Below are 27,413 nucleotides of genomic sequence, written 5' to 3' on the forward strand. Positions count from 1 at the left end.
GGCATACAAATCAATAGACACAAATCTGCTCAGGGCATTTTTCCATTAAGGAAAAACCATTAACCTCTCTCCATCTCCCGCGTGGCCTGCTCCTCAGCACAATGCCACGGCAATTCAAGTAACTCTCTTTATTTTACTCACAGAATTTTAGGGTTCCCCCAAAAACACAAAAATCTAACATTTCTTGAACTCTGATAACATATGTTTTGCTTGTGCGATCACACATATGCATGTATAGTGCATAAACAGGCTTTAATGTCTAGATGAAACGCATGCATCCACACTTTTTTTTTTTTTTTTTGAGATGGATTCTCTCTCTGCACCAGGCTGGAGTGCAGTGGTGTGGCGCGATCTCGGCTCACTGCAACCTCCACCTCCCGGGTTCAAGCGATTCTCCTGCCTCAGTCTCCCCAGTAGCTGGGATTACAGACACCCGCCAACATTCCCCGGCTAATTTTTGTAATTTTAGTAGAGATGGGGTTTCACCATGTTGGCCAGGCTGGTCTCGAGCTCCTGACTCACTATCTGCCCGCCTCGGCACCCCAAAGTGCTGGGATTACAGGCGTGAGCCACTGCGCCAAGCCGCATCCACACTTTTAAAATGCCCTTGTTGGCTGGGTGCAGTGGCTCACGCCTGTAATCCCAGCACTTTGGGAGGCCAAGGTGGGTGGATCACGAGTTCAGGAGTTCCAGACCAGCCTGGCCAAGATGGTGAAATCCCGTCTCTACTAAAAACACAAAAAAATTAGCCGGGCGTGGTGGCAGGCGCCTGTAATTCCAGCTCTTCAGGAGGCTGAGGCAGAGAATCATTTGAACCTGGGAGGCAGAGGTTGCAGTGAGCCGAGATCATGCCATTGCACTCCAGGCTAGGTGACAGAGTGAGACTCTGTCTCAAAAAGAAAAAAAAAAAAAAAAGCCCTTGGTTCACGCTCAGTCCTTACAGGAGGACAGCAAAACAAAACAAACACAAAGAGGATGCCCTCGGAGCATCTCAGCAAGACACTGAGGGGCACTCTCAGAAGCACCTCCCATGAGAAACACAGCACTTCTCACGAGCCCATCAGCATTCAGCAGTGAGATTTTATCAAGCTCTGCTTCCCGCTGCCTGAAAAGAAGTTGGAATTCTCTTCGCCACTGCCTCCAACCTGCTCATGCATCTGAAGGTGGAACCCTGCTCCAAGGCCACCTGGAGACGCAGGTGCCACTTACCACAAGGGAGAGAGGCCTCTTCCAGGAGACGACACCTATGAGTCCCGACAGCAGCACCTGGAAGGACAAAAGATACAGGAAGGTGAGATGCTTCCGAAACCTTGCATGGGCAATCAAAACACTGTGAACCGTTTCAACCCGGAGAAGGACGTGTGGAACACAGCACACACACAGTGGTGGGGCTACCATGAGCTGCATTTTCACAGCCTGCACCCACTCTGAGAGGCACATTGGTCTCTCAGGGCACCAGGGTGCTATGGAGGGATCACTTTGTGCACTGCGCTAGGTGGCCCGAGAGTGACAGGCTTTCTGAAACACCCCACCCTGGTCCTCGATGTGATTTGGCTGTGCTAGGCACACGCTTGTATTCCTAGCTACTCGGGAGGCTGAGGCACGAGAATCACTTGAACCTGGGAGGCAGAGGTTGCAGTGAGCCAAGATCACACCACTGCACTCCAGCCTGGGAGGCAGAGCGAGACTCCATCTCAAAAAAAAAAAAAAATCACAGAGAACACTATTTGGGGAAAAGGCAAATGCAACCCCACCCACGGGCCACCTGGCCACCTGCCATGGTTGCATGGACCCTGGGCATGGCAGACCCTGCAGGCTCCTTCTCCCCTATACACACTTGGCTCCCCTGATGCACACCCTTCTCTCCCCTCCAGCCCCTGCGAGCCCCTCCCCTTCACTCATCACAGCTTCCCACCTCACCCGTACATAGGCAGTGTCTTCTGATGAGGCTCCAGAACTTTCTAGGCCCTGACTCCAAGCAGCCCACTCCTTTCCCAGGCCAAGTCCTGCCCTTGACCTTGCCTGGGGTCCCACCAGAAGTCATCCCCTCTCTCCTGCCTCCTCCCTACTGTCCTGATCACATGAATACACTGTGACTTCTGTCCCTTAGAAGAACCACTGCTTAGCCCTGTGTCCAGCTCCTGGCCTGCCTGTCTCCTGGGCGGCCTCCTGAGGCCAGGCACCCTGAGGATGACACTGGCTCTGATCCCCACATTCCTGATTTCCTGGTGTCCAGGAAGGGCCAATGGATCATGAAGACACAGTCACTTCCCACCCACTACCATCTATCTGGCTTCAGCCCCACAACTCCAAGGAAACTTCTCCCAAGGTTCCCCAGCAGTCACCAAGTGTAACAAACAAAGCTCGGTCCCCATCACCTGGCTGAGGGCTGAGGCTCCCTCCCATCTGGGCTCCTGCGGCTTCTCGCTCCCCTGCGATTCTTCCCACTTCCCGGGGGCCGCTCTCCTCCACAGCCTCCCTCCTGGCCTCCTCCCTCTCCCCAACCTCTTCCTGGTTTCCCAACACCTGTCTCCTGAGCCCTCTGTCTCCTCTCCCCAGGGCTCTGTGGTGGCTGTCCTGAGGCTCCTCGAGTACCATCCACTGGTGTCTGCACAGGTGATTCTCAGCCCAGGGCTTTGCCATGGCCATGGCATCACACCGTCCACAGGCTCTGCTCCTGGCATCTGTCCAACCCAACATGTCCAAAAATGCAGCTGCAGCCTCCACCTCAGAAGCCCACACTTCCTCTTGCAACCTCTGCTCTCCACAAGAGTACCTCTTCTTCCCCGTCACTCAAGCCGAAATCCTGGAGATCTTTCCCTCTCCCTCACCCCCACGTCCAACCAGGGAGGAACAGGAGGCTAAGGCTCACTCAACAGGGCAGCATGTGAGAAGGCCGAATTAAAAGGAAGGTGTTTGCAGACCAGGTCTCCTGTGAAGACAAATTGCTCACGCTTGCCACTGTGGGCACAAGCCAGGCATCCGGGCACTGGCTGGAAGGGCTTGGCTGCATGTCCCCTGAGACTCCAAAAGCACTGGCCAGACCCGGGAGGAGGGCATGATGCTGACAAACTCACAAGGTCCCCTTGGTCACAGACTGCAGTTCACCCTCAACCACCTCCACAGGGGGCAGAACCAGGTCTCAGACACAGCAGCCACTATCACATCCTGCACCATGCTAGTCTAGTATCAAAAACATCTGGCCACAAAACAACAAAACAACAACAAAAACATGAACCAAAGCACGCACACCAGGGGTCTGCTCCCAAGCCTCTCACACGTGTATTTTTTCTGCAACGCTCACAAGTCCTCCAAACACAGTTACCGGCGACAGACATTATTTACAGCCATTTCCCACCTCCCGGGTCCCCTCTCATGGCCATGCCACCCAGGCTCCTTGCCTCGCAGTCCAGTTCCAGCCCTAGGGAAATCCTTGACCAATGTCTCTCGTGTCTCTCAGGGGCTGTGTCTCACTAACTCTCCTTCCAAATGCCCCTGAAACCTCTCTCTTGCCTTCTGTACCCAACATTTGAACCCAGTGGGCACACCATGTTCCCATGTCATTTCATAGTCAGAGGACACCGGCCTTTCTTGGAAGGAGTTGACCATTCCCGCCGGAGCTCTCACCATCATTTCATGTTTGACATTTTAGACCCTGACTTCACTCCTCCACCCCCACCTTCTTCTTTTTGTGAATTCAAAATTTCTGACCATAATGCCATCATGTTTTGAGCTCATGGTATAGTTCAGGGGCCACTCCGTCACTAAGCAGGATCCATTCTTCTGCTCAGCACCCTCCATTTCCCGGTTCATCTCTCTCCCCTCTGCCGGCACGCTCCTGTTTCACCTGCCTGATGACAGCCTTGTCCACTCGCTCTTGTCTCCACCTCCTCCCTCCCCACTGAAGCCATCCTGGATGCCTCCACCAAACAAACCGCATCTCCCTGGCCTGACAATTTAGACCACAAAGCTAGGTCCCTGATTTTCCAGCACTGGAGGCACCTCCCTTGGTGGCCCCACTCCTGTCCAGGCCACTCTGGGCACCTCCAGGGAGGCTGGCAAGGGAGGAAACTGCACAGCAGCCACTGTGTGACTCACCTACAAGCCACAGAGCTCTGTGGGCTATCTTCCTTCCACACCCAACCTCCGAGACAGCCCCCATCTTCCAGCACTCCCTTCCTGTTCCCAGCCCTCCCGGCCCCAGCCTCAGCCCCCGACTCTTCTTATCCCTCAAGTTGAGGGCCACGTTCCGGGACTCTGGCTCTGACCCTGCCATCTGCCTAGGATGAAACTTCCAAAAACTGTCTTCCGTTTTTCCACACATCCCAACAATGGCCTCACCCAGACTAAGCCTGGACAGATGGTGAGAAGAAACATCCCCTAGAAAATGGCGTCTTCTACTTCCCATGTCTACCAGATGAAATCTTACCCGTTCTTCAACCATGGCCCCACCCTCCTCACTCACGAAGAGCCCAGGGGGCCCATCAGATCCCCAAACTACCACCAGAGTCCTGCAGGCATCTTTAATAAACTCAGATCGAACGCCTTGACCTCTTCTCAGCTGAAGCGTATTAAACTATCAAAATTCTACAGTGACTAAGTCGCTTGTAGCAGGAATTTCACGGGAAGTACATAAAACCTCCAAATCGTAGCCACTACTCCACCTACTTCTAAGCCTGAAGGAAGTTAATATTGCTTTTACCTTATTAAGCTACAGGGAGAGTTCTTGACCTTCCACATTCCCATAAGCAAAGCTATCATTCCACAAATCCCCTCACAGAATTTGACTTTCAACAAACACGGGTGACTTGCTCACTGAAGACAATGTGCATTTCCCAAGTATCATTAATAACTACAACTAGGAATGGATCAAATTCTCCTACACAAAGCAAAAGAATAAAGCCATTAAACTTGGTGTGGCAGGCAGAATTCTAAAATGACCCCTGGTGACCCCTGGCCTTACAGAATGCTCTCCCCTGAGTAAGAATATGATGGGCTGTCACTCTTGCGGTCTTCCCCCAGGGACATGTTCAAATAACATGGCCCCAGCAACACTCTGGTTGCAGCCTTGTGAAACCTGGCCAGGTGACTCTTCTATGGGAGGGGGGCAAGGAAATGCTGGGTAGAGAAGGGTGGGGTGCCTGGCGAGGGCTCCACCCTCAGGCCTGTGCCCATGGACCTAAGTGAGAACGGGCAGTCCTGTTTTCATGCCCAAATGTTGCATCTTCCAAGACCACTCTGGCCTCCCATGCCCCCCATCCTGTGCCCATAAAAATCTGAGACCACAGTGGGCATGGACACAAGCAGCTGGATGTTGAAAGGAGGAGAAGGGCACACCAACAGACACCAGCAGACACTGGCAGGCCACTGACGGCGGGATGACACAGAATTTGGTCGAGGGCAGTCGGAGGAGAGTCCAGCCGCTGGCCGGCCTGACTCCAGGGGAAGACACCTTCCCACTCCATCCCCATTTTGCTCCCCATCCACTTCACTGAGAGCTACCTCCACCACTCAATTAAACCTCACACCCTTCCTCCAAGCCCACGTGTGATCTGATTTTTCCTGTACACTAGGGCAAGAACCAGGACACAGAAAGCCCTCTGTCCTTGTGATAAGGCAGAGGGTCTAACTGAGCTGATTAACACAAGCTGCCAGCAGATGGCAAAACTGAAAGAGCACTCTGTAACACACACCCACTGAGGCTTTGGGACCTGCAAACACTCAACCCTAGATGATGCCGTGGAGATGGAGCCTCAAAACACTCCCCAAAACCTACCCATCTTCATGTTCCCCCTTGGAGTTTGAACAGCGGGGCACCGAAGAAGCAAACCACACCCATGTCACACGCCCGGTGAGGGGGATAAGGGAACTCCTCCGGTTTCAACTCTACTAAGCAAGGTCCAGACTCCTAACCCAAGAAAACTATGAGGTATTAAGTGAGTGTTGTGTCAAGCTGCAAAGTTTATGGTCATTTGCTACACAGCAACAGAAAACAATTGTTATGGACTAAACGTATGTGACCCCCCAAAATGTAGATGTTGAATCCCTAACCCCCAATGTAATGGTATTTGGAGATGGGGCCTCTGGGAGGTGATTAGGATTAGACTGAGTCATGAGGATGACGCCTTCACGATGGGACTGGTAGCTCTATACGAGGAAGAAAACGAGCTCTCACGCTCTCCGCACACACACAATGAGGAAGACCATTAAGAGTGCAAGTCAGTTATTGGTGTATAAAAATGCTTGTGATTTTTGCACATTGATTTTGTATCCTGAGACTTTGCTGAAGTTGCTTATCAGCTTAAGGAGATTTTGGGCTGAGACGATGGGGTTTTCTAAATATACAATCATGTCATTTGCAAACAGGGACAATTTGACTTCCTCTTTTCCTAATTGAATACCCTTTATTTCTTTCTCCTGCCTGACTGTCCTGGCCAGAACTTCCAACACTATGTTGAATAGGAGTGGTGAGAGAGGGCATCCCTGTTTTGTGCCAGTTTTCAAAGGGAATGCTTCCAGTTTTTGCCCATTCAGTATGATATTGGCTGTCGGTTTGTCATAGATAGCTCTTATTATTTTGAGATACATCACATCAATACCTAATTTATTGAGAGTTTTTAGCATGAAGGGCTGTTGAATTTTGTCAAAGGCCTTTTCTGCATCTATTGAGATAATCATGTGGCTTTTGTCTTTGGTTCTGTTTAAATGCTGGATTACATTTATTGATTTGCATATGTTGAATAACAGACAAAAAGAGAGCCAAATCATGAGTGAACTCCCATTCACAATTGATTCAAAGAGAATAAAATACCTAGGAATCCAACCTACAAGGGATGTGAAGGACCTCTTCAAGGAGAACTACAAACCACTGCTCAACGAAATAAAAGAGGAAACAAACAAATGGAAGAACATTCCATGCTCATGGATAAGAAGAATCAATATCGTGAAAATGGACATAATGCCCAAGGTAATTTATAGATTCAATGCCATCCCCATCAAGCTACAAATGACTTTCTTCACAGAATTGGAAAAAACTACTTTAAAGTTCATATGGAACCAAAAAAGAGCCCGCATCGCCAAGTCAATCCTAAGCCAAAAGGACAAAGCTAGAGGCATCATACTACCTGACTTCAAACTATACTACAAGGCTACAGTAACCAAAACAGCATGGTACTGGTACCAAAACAGAGATATAGACCAACGGAACAGAACAGAGCCCTCAGAAATAATACCACGCATCTACAACCATCTGATCTTTGACTAACCTGACAAAAACAAGAAATGGGGAAAGGATTCCCTATTTAATAAATGGTGCTGGGAAAACTGGCTAGCCATATGTAGAAAGCTGAAACTGGATCCCTTTCTTATACCTTATACAAAAATTAATTCAAGATGGATTAAAGACTTACATGTTAGACCTAAAACCATAAAAACCCTAGAAGAAAACCTAGGCAATACCATTCAGGACATAGGCATGGGCAAGGACTTCATGTCTAAAACACCAAAAGCAATGGCAACAAAAGCCAAAATTGACAAATGGGATCTAATTAAACTAAAGAGCTTCTGCACAGCAAAAGAAACTACCATCAGAGTGAACAGGCAACCTACAGAATGGGAGAAAATTTTTGCAATCTACTCATCTGACAAAGGGCTAATATCCAGATTCTACAAAGAACTCAAACAAATTTACAAGAAAAAAACAACCCTATCAACAAGTGGGCGAAGGGTATGAACAGACACTTCTCATAAGAAGACATTTATGCAGCCAACAGACACATGAAAAAATGCTCATCATCACTGGCCGTCAGAGAAATGCAAATCAAAACCACAATGAGATATCATCTCACACCAGTTAGAACGACCATAATTAAAAAGTCAGGAAACAACAGGTGCTGGAGAGGACGTAGAGAAATAGGAACACTTTTACACTGTTGGTGGGACTGTAAACTAGTTCAACCATTGTGGAAGACAGTGTGGCAATTCCTCAGGGATCTAGAACTAGAAATACCATTTGACCCAGCCATCCCATTACTGGGTATATACCCAAAGGATTATAAATCATGCTGCTATAAAGGCACATGCACACATATGTTTATTGCGGCACTATTCACAATAGCAAAGACTTGGAACTAACCCAAATGTCCATCAATGATAGACTGGATTAAGAAAATATGCCACATATACAACATGGAATACTATGTAGCCATAAAAAAGGATGAGTTCATGTCCTTTGTAGAGACATGGATGAAGCTGGAAACCATCATTCTCAGCACAGGAACAGGAACATTCTCACACAGGAACAGAAAACCAAACACCGCATGTTCTCACTCATAGGTGGGAACTGAACAGTGAGAACACTTGGACACAGGAAGGGGAACATCACACACCGGGGCCTGTTGTGGGGTGGCAGGAGGGGGGAGGGAAAACATTAGGAGATATACCTAATGTAAATGACTAGTTAATGGGTGCAGCACACCAACATGGCACATGTATACATATGTAGCAAACCTGCACGTTGTGCACACGTACCCTAGAACTTAAAGTATAATTTTAAAAAACAATAATAATAATTAAAATATCCAGGAACTATGAAAAAAAAAAAAGAATGCAAGTCAGGAAGGAGCCCTCACCAGAAACCAAGCTTGCCGACACCCTGATTTCAGACTCCAGCTTCACCAACTGCGAGAAAATAAATTTCTGTTAGGTCACTTAGTCTATGCTATTTTGTTATGGCAGCCTAAGTAGACTAAGACACTACGACATCCCGAATGGGACACTGGATTGTTGTTCCAAAACATCTGCTTTCTCCCCAGACCTCTCCAGGAGGGGCAGCACAGGCTTCCCTCCCCACACCCCCCTCCCCAATCCTGGAAACACTGACACAGCTCCCAACACCAATGCTTGAGCGCTTGGAACTGACTGTGCATGCATTGCTTGCTGTTCATCAGTGAGCTTCTGTGGAGCCAAGTTGGAAAACTTTTCCCTAGAGAGGTATAGTTCTGCCAGTAACAGGAATGCACCCAGGATTTGGAAACACTGTGATGCTCGAGGGCCTCAGCTCACAGCACAGTAGAAATCCCAGGCCAAGCCCCTACCTTGCCGTGGGCATCAGGCTCAGCCGCAGTGCTATGGTGGACACTCATGCTCAGGGCAAGTCCCTTCTCCAGCCACATGCCGCCTGATGCTGCTCCCTGTCATTGTGACTCCAGCCACCTGCCACTCTGGCCTCAGTTCATTATTTGTTTATTTGTTTCTTTGGGAGTGGGACACTGGATCATTTTTTCAAAACATCTGCTTTCTCCTCAGACCTCTCCAGGAGGAGCAGCACAGACTTCACTCCCCCCACCCATCCCTGATACCGGAAACACTGACACAGGTCCAAATACCAAGGCCAAATAGATTGGGAAAGGCATGATATTGCTCGGGGAGAGGAGGCTTAACCCTAATGACAGAGGGCCTGCAGAATGGCTTGAGGGAGGCTTTTCACGGCCCAGGTGCTGGTGTGCCTTCTGCCTGGACAGGCCTGTTCTGGCCCACTGGAGACCAAGGGCGGTTGATGTAAAAGAAGCTCAGAGCCTCTGCTCTGAAACCATCGGATCTTGAACTGTTTTTGCTCAATTCCAGCTACCAGCAAGGATTATGTTGCACATTCTGACATCTCAGTAATCCTGTAGGTTGATTTTGCACCACTCTCATGAGAAAAAGGGTCATGAATCTAGTTAGCCATGAAATTACCGCATCATGAAGCCTTCATCCCGTTTAATTTACAGGTATCATTATTCAGAGTCCACAGTTCACAAAGAATATAGAGAAAATGAAGAGGGTTGGGGAAGAGTAACATAGAATTAAATAGCTGTGGAAAAAAAGCCAAATAGATTGGAAAAGGCATGATATTGCTCAAGGAGAGGAGGCCGAACCTTGCAAGCACCATGAGTTGTCACAAGGACGCCAATTCGCTCTTTTCTCCACTTCCCCACCCAGCCTAATAGAGGCAAGAGATAAAATCAGAACAGAGACAGAACTTCCTGCTATTGAGGCTGATGACAGGGGATAACAGGCTGCCGGGAAATAATGGCATCCTTAGAGTCAAAGACCTGCCCATTTGATTGGTACCCTGCCTGGACACAGAGGCCTGGAATAAATTAGCTCTTTAAATCTTGTCCTCTAACACTGAAAAGTTCTTTCACTTCCTAAAATCAAGAATGTTCTTCAGATCATAAAGTCTGGTCCAAAGGCAAATGACAGTGAAGCAAGTCCTTCTAGAACACAGTCTTGAAAGCCAAGTAAATTACTTTCATGAAACATATGGCAGATGGGTGCCCAATAGCTACAGTGATATCAATTTACCACTAAGAAGCCAGCATTCAGTGTGTGTGGAAAGAATTGCTGCAAAAACAGAGCAAATAATATTCTGAGTCCACCAACCCCCCATCTTCCAAACCTCCTGGACTGCAGCTCTGTGCAATATTCCTCCTACAGCCTCCTGGAGCAGCTGATCTTCCTACTTCATCCTCCGTCAATTCTCCTTGCTTTGGGTGTGGCTTTCTTTCTCTGAGTCTTGCTGGGGCCACAGAAGGCTCACAAGGCATGCAGGACTCCACCATCTGTCTCTACCTTTGAGGACACACTCTTTGCTACCCCCACCCTGTCCATGCTTTCTGCCCCCTCTACTTAGGGCAACTTCCAACTCACCATTCCCTCTCCCAGCCTTTCATCCCAGGCTGTGGTCCAAACATCCTCCACACCATTTCCCTTCAGGGGCTGCACCAACACATCACACTCATAATGTCCCTGAGAAAAGTTACCTTTCTTCTCAACCTACTGATAGAAAAAGAACTCTGCAGCTTTCATTATCTTCTCAAGCAGAAGCAGAACTATAAATTGATGACAAAGATCACCTCATGAAAGAGAAAAAACTCCCTTAGTGTTGAAGTGTTTAAAAATATTCTAAATAACTCATAAGTCAAAAGAAACTGAAAGGTGAAATACACCATGGTCTGTTCTGATGCAATGCATGCTTCTTTGATGCACATTCTCTCTTAAGTGCTTGGTAACAAACTCATTTGTCCAGGGCCTGCCCTGTAAGATGCTGCCTCCTCTTACGGGTATCTACTCTGACATTAGGGTAGCTGCTGGATTTTGTTATTTAGCGGGTTATTAGGTAGCACATATATTATTATAATACATTTAAAAATATTTTTAGTTTAAAAATTTCAAAATAATTTGTTCCCTTTGTAATAGTTTTTTGGTTTTGTTTTTTGTTGCTGTTGTTGTTTTGAGATGGAGTCTGGCTCTATCGCCCAGGCTGGAGTGCAGTGGCATGAGCTCAGCTCACCGCAAGCTCCGCCTCCCAGGTTCACGCCATTCTCCTGCCTCAGCCTCCCAAGTAGCTGGGACTACAGGCGCCTGCCACCATGCCTGGCTAATTTTTTTTCCTATTTTTTAGTAGAGACAGGGTTTCACTGTGTTAGCCAGGATGGTCTCGATCTCCTGACCTCATGATCTGCCCGCCTCAGCCTCCCAAAGTGTTGGAATTACAGGCGTGAGCCACCGCGCCCGGCCTTTTTTTGTATTTTTTAGTGGAGACGGGGTTTCACCATGTTAGCCAGGATGGTCTCGATCTCCTGACCTTGTGATCCACCAGCCTCGGCCTGCCAAAGTGCAGGGATTACAGGCGTGAGCCACTGTGCCCGGCCTGTAATAGTTTTATTTCACGCTTTTAAAAACCTTATTCTGAGAAGGGATCCACAGGCTTCACCAGATTGTCATGACAAAAGTTATGACCCCCCCGCCCCGACCCCGATTAAAGTTCCTTTAGAGCAGATCTTTTGGTGATAAACTCCCATTTTTGGTTTATCTGTAAATAGCTTACTTCGTTCGCCTTGATGCTTGAAAAATAGTTATGCTGGAAATACTCTAGGTTGACAGTTGCGTCTCTCAACAGTTTGAAACTATTATTCCACTGTTTTCTGACTTCCATTGTTGCAGCCAAAAGTCAGCTGTCCTCATTCTCTAAAGACTTTTGAGATCATCTCCTTGCCTTTAGTATTCTGAACTTTTTGCCTGGTATGTTAGGTGTGGATTTCTTTTTAATCTTCTTTGAGAGATACTGTGCTACTGAATCTGTGAATTTATATTTTTCATTCGTTCTGGAAATTTTGTAGCTAATATCTCTTCAGATATTGTATCTTCGCTATTCTCTTTGCCAGGGACTCCAGTAGCTGTATGTTTGTCCTTCACATTCCATCCTCCAAATGTCTTTGTTTTTCTTCCACATATTCCCTACACATGTCATTCATGACTTCCTTCTGGTTACTTTCTTTAGCTGTGTCTTCCAGATCATCAATTGTCTCTGCACTGTGTCTAATCAGCTGTTGAACTATATAACTGCACTTGTTTAGAAAAGTTCAGTGATTATATCTCAAATATCTAGAAATTCTTTTATTTCCAAATGTAACTATTTATTTCAAATAGTTCCTTGTTGTGTGCTCATCTATATGACTGTGTTGATAATTTCTTTAAATGTTTCATACACTAATGTTCTAGATTCCAAGACATGTTGTCCCAGGAGGGTATCAAAGTTTGCCCTCTGTTGTCTCATTGTGATTTGCTTTCTTTGATGCTAGAGCGCTTGGAAGTATTTGACTGTGCATGCATTGCTTGCTGTTCATCAGTGAACTTCTGTGGAGCCAAGTTGGAAAACTTTTCCCTAGAGAGGTATAGTTCTGCCAGTAACAGGAATGCACCCAGGATTTGGAAACACTGTGATGCTCGAGGGCCTCAGCTCACAGCACAGTAGAAATCCCAGGCCAAGCCCCTACCTTGCAGTGGGCACCAGGCTCAGCCGCAGTGCTATGGTGGACACTCATGCTCAGGGCAAGCCCCTTCTCCAGCCACATACCGCCTGACGCTGCTCCCTGTCATTGTGACTCCAGCCACCTGCCACTCTGGCCTCAGTTCATTATTTATTTGTTTGGGAGTAGGGCAGTAGACCTTGATGATCTGCAATGCATCAAGGAGCATGTCTTTTGCAGTGTATAGTTGTTCTATAGAAGAAGCATCCTTCAAAGTGCCTACTCAGCCAAAATGCCAGAATCAGAAGGAAATCCCCCATTCCTAGTGTTTTTATTGGTCCCATAAATACACCAATAAAGCAATGAATAGAGGCTACTTCTATTTTTTTAATTAACAAATGTTATAAGCTATCAAAATATGAAACTTTATTTAGCTAATAAAATTCTTTATAAATTCCAAAGTATTCCACATATCCTATTATTTATTTACTCTTTTAGCCCCAGCAACTATATTTCTCAAATCACTTTACTTTCAAAAAAACAAAATGTTATCCCAAATTATTCTTTCCCTCCATTTTCCCCTGGAAAAAAATATTACTCCCATCCAAAGCCTTTCTAATTCAGTAGCTTTCCTACATGCTGGTAAGAAACTGTAAGACAAGGATTCCATTCACAAAAGCAAAAAAATTAAAAACTATCCAAGAATTAACTTCATGATGAATGTATAAGGTTTTTTTAAAAGGCAACTACAAGACTCTACTGAGACATAGGAAGGAAGATTTTTAGTAAATGGACATATATACCATGTTCCCAAATGAGGAAACCTAAAGATAATAAAAATGTTAATTTCTCTATATTCATAAATTAATTTAGTGAAATCTCTATCAAAATCCCAATGGGATTCTTTGAAGGCTGACAAAATGATTCAAAAATTTATCTGAAGGAAAAATTTTTCCTTCAGATAGTAGAGAAGAAACAATGTCACTGAACTATGTGGAGGGAAAGAGGTTTATGTATTACTGGACACAATTTTCATCCCTTCATTATTTTAAGTTAAAAATTCCCAGGAACAAAAACAGTTTAGAAAGCCACAATAGTTATAAGTGGCTCAAGAACAAACAGACCTGTAAAGAACAGAATATAATGTCCAGAAAGAAACTTAGGCATATATTAGGGTTTTAAAAAATTATTTGTTTTTTAGATTGCGGTAAAATGTACATACATAAAATTTACCATTTAACCATTTTTAAGTGTACACTCAGTAGCATTAAGTCCATTCACCTTGTGCAAACATTCTCCTCATCCATCTCCAGAAAACCTTTCACCTTGCAAAATTAAAACTTTGTATCCATTAATTTACACCGATTCCCCATTCCCTCCCCCACTCTAGCCCCTGACAACCACCATTTTGCTTTCTGTCTCTATATGAGTGGAATCATAGTTTTATCCTTTTGTGACAGGCTTCTATCACTTAGGATAATGTTTTCAAGGTTCATCCATATGTAGCATGTGTCAGAATCTCCTTCCTTTTTTTTTTTTTTTTTTTTTGAGACGGAGTTTCGTTCTGTCGCCCACGCTGGAGTGCAGTGGTGCGATCTCGGCTCACTGCAAGCTCTGCCTCCCGGGTTCACGCCATTCTCCTGCCTCAGCCTCCTGAGTAGCTGGGCTACAGGCGCCCACCACCACGCCCGGCTACTTTTTTTTGTATTTTTAGTAGAGACGGGGTTTCACCGTGTTAGCCAGGATGGTCTCGATCTCCTGATCTTGTGATCCGCCCGCCTCGGCCTCCGAAAGTGCTGGGATTACAGGCCTGAGCCACCGCGCCCAGCCTCTCCTTCCTTTTTAAGTCTAATAGTATTCTGTACGTATAGACCTCATTCTGTTGAGCCACCCATCTACAGATGGATGCTTGGGTTGCTTCCACCTTTTAGCTATGAGGATAATGCTTCTATGAACACAGGTGTGCAAATATGTCTTTGAGACCCTTCTTTCAATTCTTTTGGGTATGTACCCAGAAGTGAAATACGGTAATTCTATTTGTAATAATACAGAGTGGAAAACAGTATAAACCTCCTCAATAATTACAAATAGAATTACCATACGGCTATTATTTTTATAACAGCCATTCTAATGGGTAGGAAGTGGTAGTCATTTTGATTTTTTCTCTTTTTTCTTTTTTTTCTTTTTTTTTTTTGAGACAGGGTCTCACTCTCACCTAGGCTGGAGCACAGTGATGTGATCACAGCTCACTGCACTTTCAACCTCCTGGGCTCAAGCAATCCTCCCCGCTCAGCCTCCCGAGTAGTTGGGACTACAGGTGCATGCCACCACACCCAGCTAGTTTTCGTATTTTTTTTTTCAAGAGATGGGGGTTTCGCCACGTTGTCCAGGCTGGTCTTGAACTCTTGGGCACCAATGATCCTCCTGCCTGGGCCTCGCAAAGTGCTGGGATTACAGGTGTCAGCCACCACGCCAGCCATTGTTGTGATTTTGATTTGCATCTCCTTAAGGATTAGTGATGTTGAGCATGTTTTCATGTGCTTATTAGCCATCTGTATCTCTTCTGTGGAGAAAGGCCTAGTCAAGTCTTTTGCCTATCTTTGAAGCTTTCCTCCCAGCTTTATTGAGGTATGACTGACAAATAAAAGCTGTATATAAAATGTATAACATGATTCTGGTATACATATACTGTGAAATGATTACCACAATCAAGCTAACCATATCCATCACCTCACTAGTTACCATTTCTTCTGAGTGTTTGATAAGAACATATGAAATCTCTTTCAGAAAATTTCAAATATACAGCACATTATTATTAAGTATAGTCACTATGCTGTACATTACATCTCCAGAATGTATTTCTTTTATAACTGAAAGTTTATATATACCCTTTGACCAACATCCCCTTTCCCCTCTCTCCCCCAGCCCCGGGCAACTACGCTTCTCCTCTCTGTTACCATGAGTTTGACTTTTTTTTTTAGAGTCTACGGACAAGTGAGGTTATTCAGTATTCATCTTTCTGTGTCTGGCTAATTTCACTTAGCATAATGTCCTCTGGGTTCATCCATGTTGCCAAAAATCCTTTGCCCATTTTTGAATTGTGTTCTTTACTTTTTTGTTGTTGAGTTTTAGGAGTTTTCTATATGTGCTGGATAATAATTTCTGATGAAATATGTGATTTTCCAGTACTTTTTCCCATTCTGTGGGTTGCCTGTTTACTCTCTTAATAGTGTCCTTTGATGCACAAGTTTTTAACTTTGATGAAGTCCAGTTTGCCTACTTTTCTTTTCTTGCTTATGCCTTTGGCATCATATCCAAGAAATCACTGCCAAACCTAGGGTTGTAAAGCTTTTCCCCTAAGCTTCCTTCTAAGAGTTTTATAACTTTAGCTCTTATGTTTAGGTCTTTAATCCATTTTGAGTTAATTTTTGTATAGAATGTTAGTTAAGGGTCCGACTTCGTTTTTTTGCATGTGAACACATTAAATTAGTTTTTACAATTTAATTTATATAATTCAGTTATACAAGGAGTGACATAGTAACTGATGGGGGAAAAGGCTATTCAATAAATGGTTCTGGGATAATTGTTAAATGTAAATAAATAAGCAGATAGAGAAATTAAAATTGGTTCCCTCCCACAAACCAAAATACATTACACGATGATTAAAATATTAAATGTCAATAATTAACCACCCAGGTTACTGGCTAAAACTCACAAAAAGGCAACTGCCCCTCAAAAAAATTTACTGAGAGGCCAGGCACAGTGGGTGGCTCACGCCTGTAATCCCAACACTTTGGGAGGCCGAGGTGGGCAGATCACTTGAAGTCAGGAGCTCGAGGACAGCCTGGCCAACATGGTGAAACCTGTCTCCACTAAAAATACAAAAAATTAGCCAGACATGGTGGTACATGCCTGTAGTCCCAGCTACTCAGGAGGCTGAGGTAGGAGAATCTCTTGAACCCAGGAGGCAGAGGTTGCAGTGAGCCGAGATTGTGCCACTGCACTCCAGCCTGGGCGACAGAGTGAGACTCCATCTTAAAAAAAGAAAAAAAAATTTTACTCAGAAAAACACCTTACAAGTAATCAATAAAATGCAAGGTGGAATAAGAGGTCCCTTGCTGCCTGTCAAGCTAGCAGTGGTTAGAAAGAACAGTGGTCCTCACTTACAGGGCTGTAGAGAATGTACATCATTAAGAGGTGCGATGCTGTCAACTGGCAAAAAGTATAATAAGCAAAGCATGGGCTCTATGCAAATAAATTCAAAACCCAGGATGACAAAGATAACTTGCTAAATTACTACAATTGATTCCCCAAAAGACCAAAACACTAACTGTTCCCATAAACACCAAGAAATTGGAAATATGCTCAAACAGCTGTAGGCAAAGTCTTCAAAAACTTCTACGTATGAAGATTTCCAAAGCTGTTTAAAGTTTTTCTGAGCACAGAGGGAAAAAAGGGGGAACTTCCAAATTGTCTTTATAAAGGTCAGTGTAACAATCACAAACCTGTAAAATATCACAAAAATAAGGAACAGACCAGTGGCTTTTAAACAGAAGTACATTGTTTTTATTTTATTTTTCATGTGCTGGATCAATATTTAATGAATTTCCCCCATGTATCAGGCATTGTTGGACTCTTTCAGATATTTAACTCCTTCCCCCTCATTATTTATTTGGCAAAAGTTACATTAAGTTATTCCCTCCCCTCACAAAGCAGGTTCTCCCTGACTTCAAGGGCCAACATCCAAACAAAACCAAACATGAAAGACAGAGACTCAAAAACTTAGCATTCCTCATCTACTACACATACTAGATAGAAACACACAAATTTAAATGCCAAAAACTCATAGGACAGTGCATTAAAATGATAATTTTACTGGTACATCATTTTTAAATAAAAGGTTAGAAAACAGAATTCAGCAGTACGTTTAAAAGCATAAAGAACATGGGGGTTCATGTCAGGAATGAAAAGATGGTTCTGCATATTAATGTGACGAAAATGAAAAATTCTTTCATTCAGTAGATGCATGGAAGACGTCCAATAGAATTTGATCTCCATCTTCTCTTTTAAAAAAGAACTCTTAGGGCTGGGGGCAGTGGCTCACACCTGTAATAGCAGCATTTTGGGAGGCCGAGGCAGGCGGATCACTTGAGGTCAGGAGTTCTAGACCAGCCTGGCCAACATGGTAAAATCCTGTCTCTACTAAAAATACAAAAATTAGCTGAGTGTGGTGGCAAATGGCTATAGTCTCAGCTACTCGGGAGGCTGAGGCAGGAGAATCACTGGAACCCGGGAAACGGAGGTTGCAATGAGCCAAGATCACGCCACTGCACTCCAGCCTGGGTGACAGAGCGAGACTCCGTCTCAAAAATAAAATAAAATAAAACAAAATGATTCTGAAAGTATTCGTGTGGTATGCAGAATTATGAGATGGCCCCCAAGGTCCCCACTCCCTGGTGTACCTGCCCTATGTAATCCTCTCCCATGGGCCGTGGGTGGGACTGTGAATATGTATGTGATTAGGTTACGCTGCCTGACAATGGTGGATGGGAGGTCCCAAATCAGTTTGCTGTTGAGTTCATCAAAAGGGAAGTTCTCTTGGGTGTGCCTGACCTAATCAGGCAAGACCTTTGGTTCTGGGCCCTTGGTGAAGTCCCAATCTGAGATGTAAAAAGTTCTGCTGCTGGCCTTGAAGAAGTGGGCTGCCATGTGGTGAGATGCCTCTAAGAGCTGAGAGCTTTCCCACCCACAGCTTGCAAGGAAGCAGGGCTGAGTCACACAACCCCCAAAATGAATTCTGCCAACAACCTGAAGGAGTTTGGAAGTGGATCTTTCTCTCATCAAGCTTTTGGATGAAGATGCTTCCAGCCTCACCAGGATTTCAGCCTGCAGACCCTGAGGACAGGACCCAACTATAACACTCCAGAGTCCCAACCCTTAGAAACTCTGAAATAATAAGGTTGAGCTGTTTGAACCTGCTGTGCTTGTGGCAATTTGCCACATGACAATAGAAAACTAATATATCCAGCTAATAACACTAAAAAGGAAAAATAAAAGAAAGTTATAAACATTGGAAAGAAGCAGCAAAATCATTACTGTTTGAAAATAAAGTGATCACCTAATTAGAAAACCCAAAGGAATTGATTCAGAAAAATAAGAAACCATAAGAAAATTCAGTATGTTATCTGGTTACAAAATCAGTATGTTGAAAATTATACTACTATATATAGTTGTCCCTTGAACAAGAGGGGTGTTAGGGGCACCAACCTCCTGTGCAGTCAAAAATCTATGTATAACATTTTCACTCCTCCAAAACTTAACTGGTAATAGTCTACTGTTGACTGAAAGTCTTACCAATCAGATAAACAGTTGATTAACACACATTCACATTTCGGATGTCGTATGTATTATATGCTGTATTCTTACAATAAAGAGAAAAGAAAATGCTATTAAGAAAGTCATAAGGAAGAGAAAATATATTTTACTATTCATTAAGTGGAAGTGGATCATCATAAAGGCCTTCATCCTTGTCATCTTCTTGTTGAGTAGGCTCAGGAGCAGGAGGAGGAGGGCTTAGTCTTGCCATTTCAGGGTGGCAGAGGTGGAAGAAAATCCACATATAAGTGGACCCATGCTGTTTAAACGCATGTTGTTCAAGGTCAACAGGATCAATATTTATTGTGCCCTGAATATATGCCAGATATACTTACTAAGTTTTTATACTTTATCCTGACAACCCTAATTAGTATGTGTGACTCTTGTGCCCGTGCACATATGTGAAAATTAAAGCACAAAGAGATTAAGTGACTTGCCCAACGTTACAATGATGGGCAGGGTTAGGACACAAGCTCTTAAACTATAGACAAATAGTTTCCTACATATGTGCAAGCAAAGACTGGTTAGAAAAGAGAATACAATTAAAAATTCCATTTATAATGGTAAGCAAAAAGGTAGAATATCTTAGAATACACAGATTTAATAAGAGGTGAGCAGGAGCAATATCAAGGAATCCTTAAACATCTACTGGGGAACCTAAAAGACTTCATGACTAGATGGGAGGGAAATTCATTTTTTAAATAAAAAGACTAAATAATGTATAAGTTCCATGCAATTCTAATTAAAATACCAAAAAGGGGAAAAGAAAATCTACACAATAAGAAGTGGTAGGGCAACTGGCTAGCCACTTGGAAAGAAATGAAACTTAATCTCTACGTTTCAACATTAAAATAAATTCCAGAGAAATCAAAAAGTAAAATATAAATTAAAACATAAATATTTGAGAAATTTGTAAAAGAATCTTGAAGTAAGCCTTTTAAGGCACCACACAATTTTAAGACATAATAGAAACAATTAATAAATTTAAAATGTATACGTTTACAGCTAAAAAAACCCCACATTTGTTTGTGGTAGGAGGAATCTGTGTTCTCAATCCCAGGGCCTCTCTGCATCTGCATTAGAAGAACAAGTCTGTGCCTTTGACGTGTGAGGTCGGAGGCTCCTGCAGAGTGGGTGGAGTCCCGTCCCCATCCCAGAATGAACTTGGCCATGGGATTTGCCTGGTGGTGAGTGGAAGTGGCACGTGCCATCGCCCCGGGCCTTCTGATGCACTACGTGCTACCTCTTGCCCTCCTCCTTGCCCAGGTGGCCACTGCCCCTTCAAGCCTGGGCCCCGGAATGGACAGATGGCACAGACACAAACCCCATGAGAAGCTTGCAACCCAAAGTGGAGCCACCCCAGCTGACCTGCAAACCCAGAGGAGAAAATAATGGCTCGCTACTGTCAAGCACTGCATTTTGGTGTGGTTTTTAATGTAGCATTATTCTGAAAAGGGCCAATGAACACATTTATGGTTTAAAAAAAACCCATAAAACCAAAGGCTGGTTTCAAACAGGAAAAATATTTATAATACATAAAAAGGCAAAAGGTTGATTTTCTTAATTTACAAAGAGCTCGTATAAATTAATAAAAGAAACAACAGAAAAAAATGGCTGAATACGATGAATAGGATGTTTAGATTTTTAATGAACAATAAACATGTAACAGAATGCATAAACCTACTCAATTTTTTAAAGCAAGTGAAAACAATAAGATAAGTATTTTTATCAACGAGACTGGAAACATTTTGGTGAAGTTTTGGTAAAACCCAGTGATGGCAAAGGGCAGAGGGGAAAGAAAGTTCCTCTTAAACATTTCTTATGTTGGCATAATTTGATGTAGCCTTCCTTGGGAACAATTTCATAGCATCTCTCAAAATAAAAACTGTACATACCCGTACTCAATGGTTTCGATCCTGGGAATTTAACCTGTGGATATACTAACAGAAACAGGCCAGCCTATTTACACAAGGACGTTTACTACAAAAACCTGAACCAGTGAGTAGCAATAAAGGGCTAGTTAAATAGACTTTGATATTTACATAGAACATGAATATGTGCATTATAAAGTTTGAGGTAGATCTATTTATGCCACTGTGGAATGATCTCGAAGATAAATAACTGACAAGCAAGACACAGCCCAGTGTGCAATGAAGGATCTCTGTGTAAACAAGAAGGAATGGATGAATGCATTTACGACATAAACATTGCTCTCTGGAACCACGCACGAGAAACCTAACAATGGGAAACTAGATTAAGGAGGAGGCGAGGGGGAACTTGCTTTTAAATGTGTAACTTTCTGTAATATTAACCTTTAATCCATGCATGTATTATGTTAAGCATATTTAAAACTCTGCATACCATTGAACCTAGAATTCTACTTCTAAGAATTCCCAGTATTAACCAAAGGATTACTTATTTTGGAAACTGGAAACAACCGAGGTGTGCAGCAAGAGGGAACTACATATATTCATTGGGTCCTTCCTAGTTGCTGCCATTAAATCATATTATAGAACATATATATATATACACAAATATATGTATATTGTATTGTGTGTGTGTGTGTATATATATATATATATATATGTATATTGGAGACAAGGTCTCCCTCTGTAGCCCAGGCTAGAGTGCAGTGGCATGATCACAGCTCACTGTAACCTCCACCTCCCATGCTCAAGTGATCCTCCCATTTCAGCCTCCCGAATAGCAGGGAATACAGGCATGCATCACCTGGCTGATTTTTGTATCTTTTGTAGAGAGAGGGTTTCACTATGTTGCCCAGGCTGGTCTCGAACTCCTGGCTCAAGTGATCCCCTCGCTGTGGCCTCCCAAAGTGCTGAGATTAAAGGCGTGAACCACTGTGCCCAGCCACAGGAGAATATTTAATGCCATGTAGAAACGTTCACACTAAGTGAAAGAAGAAGAAGGAAAAGCAGGTTGCAAAATGGTTTGGAAAGTGCATAATTTCCCTTCTGAGAAGCAAACAAATACATAAAGAAAATCAGCAGCTGCATCTCAAAGTTACCATGGTTATCTCCAGACAGTGAGATTTTGGCTTCCTCTTTATTTTTCTATTTCCCATGGTTGATACATAACAGAGAAAATGCACTATTAAAACCCAAGCCAGTGACAGCTGGTTCTGCCTCCTAAGTGAGGAGGCATAACCCATGCCAGTGGGCACTAACTCCCTCTAATGTTCCCATCAGCAGGCGGGAGACTCGGTGGACGGAGCCAGACAAATTCCACCACTTCAGTGTGAGGGCCGATGGCTTCAGAACAGGTACGGAAAGGCTCTGGAAACAATGGCGGCCAGTCTGAGTGAGAGGCAGGAAACCAGAATCCCTGCACAGTGACGGGGTCCAGGGTGGCAGGATGACCAACAAGGTGTGTAGGGGAGGGACGGGGCCTGATCTGCACAGAAAGTGGTCAGCCAGGTGGCCATGTACACTTCTATGTGGGCTGCTGCTCCTTGATAGAGAATAATGAGAATTTCAGACATAAATGCAAGCTACAAGAATAAATTCCAACCAGCACCCAAACGTATTCAAGAGCCTCTGCCCCCCTCCCTTTCTCAACCCATTGTCAGAAAAAAGTATGAAGTGGGAAGGTAGATTGCCCTGCTTGAAAAAGAGTATTACATAAACCATTTGCAAATGACTTTTATTCTCTTCTTTTAGAAATCTCCTCATGGCACAATAATAAAAACAATGTATTTGTTGATACAGAACATTAATTCCATTAAAATTGCATTATGTGTAATGAAAAGCTATTGGAGTATAATTATGCAAGCAAATTCACAGACCCACATCAACTTTTAAATCCACTGGAACTATACAATAGGAACTGAGCCTGTCTGGTAGACAAATTGCTCTTTCTTTTCCAAATCATTATGAATAAAGGCCACTGTACTAATGTCATAAACCGCACACTATTTATGCAAACTCTCAAATCCAGGACTGTTCCCTAGAGGTGCCTCTGCCTGGTTTTTCCCAGGACCATCCTGTTCTCAGACCCAGAGGCTGTGCTCCCATTCCCGACTTAGCCCCAAAGCAGGCTCCCTTCTCGGAATTCTTGCCCAGAGAGCCCAGTTGTACCCTGAAGGGAGCCTGGTTGCACCCCCAAAGGGTTGCCTGAATCCGCACACTCTCAGCCCTCTGCCCCAGCCTGGGAGCTGTGCTGTGCTCTGCTCTGCTGCCCCTGGCTGGCCGCTGCAGGGCCCGCAGGCTGCTCTCCCTCCTCCCTGCTGCAGGTACTGCACCCAGGTGGCCCTCCTTCCATCTCTTCTCACACCAGGCAGCGCCACCCACAGAGACTGGAGTGCAGAGCCCATCTCCTGTCCCCACAAGGTTCTGAGAGGAGGCAGAGGGCCACCAGGACAGGGGAGGAACGGGGCAGGAGGCTGGATTCCTGCAAGGGCACAGGAGTACATCCAGTGCCGCCCACTCCCGCTGATGATAGCCCCGGTGAAAAGACACACCCTGGGGCAGGGACTCAGTCTACGCCCCTCACTCATCACATATGTCCATCCCTGGGTTTAGACACTTCTAGGATCCCCAAACACAGTAGGGATATGGACAACTCGTGCCATGCTGGTGACATGAAGGGAACCCCCCCATCTGACTAAGTGGTCCCAGCACCCTTGTAATAGCCGTCTCCACTCCCCAGTCCTGCTCCCCCTTCCCCTCATTGGCACAGGCAGAACTCCCCTGTCTGGTCAGTTCTGGGTCGCTGAGTCCCAGGAACCCCCTTCAGCACCCAGCAGGCTGACACTGATCTTACTCCTGCTTTGCAGAAGGAACACCCTCCTGCCTTGGCCGCCCCCTTGCTTCCTCCCCCACTCACGCTCCCCAGCTGCTCGTTAGTAAGGGCTCCCTCGGCCCATCATCTCTCCATACCTCCCCTCCCCTCCTCGCAGTATCTATCCTGGGAGAGCCTGTTCCCTCCCTGGCTCCATCCTCCAGGGTACCCTAAGCCTCTCTCAGCCTCTCTTCCTCCCAGATCCCTGTGTCCACCCACTGGCCTGATGGAAACATGACGGATGCCTCCCCAGCAGCCTAACTCAATACAGCCAGTGCTCCTGGAGCCTGCCCTACCTCCACGGGAGGTCCCACTCACCCAGATGTGCCTGTCAGGGTCCCAGATACCCCACGTCCCTCCCCCACCCAATCTCACTCTCAAATCCATCCAAATCAGGGACATCTACTGACCAGCTCACCCTGGGCCCCGGCCCCCAGTTCCTCCCTCCACCTGGTACCTGGCTGCCACCTGGCACCAGAGCTACTGTAAGAGCCCTACAAAGTCCTCCCTGCCTGGACTCCTGGTCACTTCTAACCTGTTTTCCACACTGCAGAATCATCTTTTTAAAATGCAAACCTGGCTGGGCGTGGTGGCTCACACCTGTAATTCCAGCACTTTGGGAGGCCGAGGCGGGCGGATCACCTGAGGTCAGGAGTTCGAGACCAGCCTGGCCAACATGGTGAAACCCTGCCTCTACTAAAACTATAAAAATTAGCCAGGCGTGGTGGCATATGCCTGTAATCCCAGCTACTCAGGAGGCTGAGGCAGGTGAATCGTTTGAACCTGGGAGGTGGAGGTTGCAGTGAGCCAAGATCGCACCATTGCACTCCAACCTGGGTGACAGAGCAAGACTCCGTCTTCAAAAAAAAAAAAAAAATCTGACCATGTCACTCGCCCCACTCAATGACACTGTGCCCTTTAGGGGCTTTCTTTATCCCTTGGAATAAGTCCCACATCTTCCAGCTCAGAAGGTCCCTGCCTACCCTTCCTGCTTCATCCAGGTCACTCCATGGGTGGGGGTCACCTCTGCCTCCCCCTCAACCCCCAAACAGCTAATTACCCAGACTGGGTAGCAAACAGCTACAGGACCACGGGGCTACGGCACCAGCACCCCGCAGTGCCGCTCACTCATGCACCTGCCCTTGGCTGCTCAGCAGGTCCTGGGGGCCCAGAGCACGCTTGTTTCATCTGCACAGTGCCCACTGGAGCAAGGGCCTGGTGCCATGGCACACATGAGAGTGAAGGCTGTCGGCATGCACAAGGTTGGCCAGCGCCCACCTCCGGGCGGGAGACTTTGTGCCCATGCTCCTGACCAGCTTCACAGCCCCACGGAGGCAGCATGGTCCTGAGGGGCAGTGCGCTGACTTTTCCCCTTTATTTTATAACCAAAGCAATGCAAGTTCAATATAGAACAAGTTAGGAAAGGCAGATAAGCTGAAGGAAATAATGAAACCATCTACATTCACACGGCTTCTCCTCTAACTCCTGTTAACATGTGGCTGGGTTCTATTTAAATCGGTTTTTATAAAAATTGGGTCATCATGTTGTCAATAACCTTTTCGCATTACCATATAATGTGTCATGATCATGATGGCACACCCTGTAGGTATTCACTGACATCACCTTAATGGCTGAATGGGACTCCATTGTATAAAAATACAAAATACTCATGACCTATTATTCTATAAACATTTGGAATCACAAACATATGTGAAAAATATATTTTTTAACAAGCTTATGAAAAGATAAACATAAGCCTGTAATCCCAGCACTTTGGGAGGCCAAGGCGGGCGGATCACTTGAGGCCAGGAGTTCAAGACCAGCTTGGCCAACATGGCGAAACCGCATCTCTACTAAAAATACAAAAAATTAGTCAAGCACCATGGCAGGTGCCTGTAATCTCAGCTACTCGGATGGCTGAGGTAAGAGAATCACTTGAACCTGGGAGGCAAAGGTTGCAGTGAGCCAAGATCATGCCACTGCACTCCAGCCTGGGCGACAGAGCGAGACTCTGTTTGAAAAATTTTAAAAAAGAATATTAAAAAATATATTAAATATATGAATATATTTTTTAAAGTATTTCATTTTTTCTGATCTAGTCATTCTTACACAATCTGAAAAGTCAAAATTGTTCTGTAGAGAAGCTGCCACTTACAACAAATAGTTTCGCTTGTTTCTTCAATTTACTTTCACATTTCTAAACTTGATGCTTTGACTGACTTCTGACTATGAAAATTGAGGATTCTCACTTTCCCCTCCAACACACAGCAGACACAGCCAAATGCACACACTCGCTCTCCCTCTCCTCCTCACTTTCCCAATCCAAATATAGCAACAACCCACCTTTTGATATTTCAGCATTCAGTATTGGCATTATTATGACTACGTAAAATGTCATCCACAACTGAGCCACAAGGAGTACTACAATTACAGTGCCTTTAAAAAAAAAATCACATCACAATATGTAACTGGGGTTAATTGCCTCATTTTTCACTTACATCTTCTACACAGTCACACATGACTTAACAACGGAGCTATGTTCTGAGAAGTGCGCCCTTAGGTGAGTCCATCATTGTGTGAACCTCACCGAATGCACTTACACAAACCTAGATGGTGAAGCCCACTACATACCTAGGCTGTATGGTACGGCCTACTGCTCCCAGGCTACAAAACTGGGCAGCATGTTACTGTCCTGAACACTGTAGGCAACTGTAATACAATGGTGAGTACTTTGTATTTAACACATCTCAACATAATAACGGTACAGTAAAAACATGGTATTAGAATCTCATGGGACCACCATTGTATACACAGTCCGTCATTGAGGGAAGCGTTGGTGTGTGGTGTACGACTGTATATCTATCAAAAATTCATCCTAGCTCTCCAACAGCCCTGAGGTCTCCCTCACCATGTATGAGCACATGAAGTCTATCAAAAAATGAGGGAGCAAACCAAGAGAAGAGAAGACATGGGCTCAAGAAAACAGAGGCTCTATCCCAGGAGAGAGGCGAAGGGGAGTCGAAGACCCAGGGAAGTCCCTAGGAACCATGGTGCACCAGGCCAGGGCACAGCCAGGTAAGGAGGGAGCAGGTGACCTGGGTCCAAGAAGGACATGCCTCAGAAAACCAGAGTGGTTTGCTCCCCATTTTTTTGGGGGGGGAGCCCGAGTCTCTCTGTCACCCACGCTGGAGTGCAGTGGCTCAATCTCCGCTTACTGCAACCTCCACCTCCCGGGTTCAAGCGATTCTCCTGCCGCAGCCTCCCGAGTAGCTGGGACTACAGGCACCCACCAGCATGCCCCACTAATTTTTTGGGGTTTTTTTTTTTGCATTTTTAATGGAGATAGCGTTTCACCATGTTGGCCAGGCTGGTCTTGAACTCCTGACCTCCAGGTGATCCACCCACCTCGGCCTCCCAAAGTGCTGGGATTACAGGCCTGAGCCACTG

General features: G+C 45.2%; 1 protein-coding gene across 7 annotated transcripts in view; it reads right to left on the minus strand.

Moving 5' to 3' along the window:
- The window catches only part of ENTREP2 (endosomal transmembrane epsin interactor 2), a 564,821-nt gene that overhangs the window by 263,643 nt on the left and 273,765 nt on the right, over positions 1-27,413 (minus strand). For all 7 annotated transcript variants that reach the window (XM_057299836.2, XM_055098181.3, XM_055098174.2 and 4 more), the window contains exon 2: positions 1,210-1,266. Coding sequence is in view for 4 of the 7 variants with exons in the window: in XM_055098174.2 (XP_054954149.1) it covers positions 1,210-1,266 (57 nt within the window). In the remaining 3 variants the exon portion in view is untranslated. The remainder of the gene's footprint in view (positions 1-1,209; positions 1,267-27,413) is intronic.

Source organism: Pan paniscus, chromosome 16 (assembly GCF_029289425.2).
Source record: "Pan paniscus chromosome 16, NHGRI_mPanPan1-v2.0_pri, whole genome shotgun sequence".
In the NCBI taxonomy this organism is placed as follows: Eukaryota; Metazoa; Chordata; class Mammalia; order Primates; family Hominidae; genus Pan; species Pan paniscus.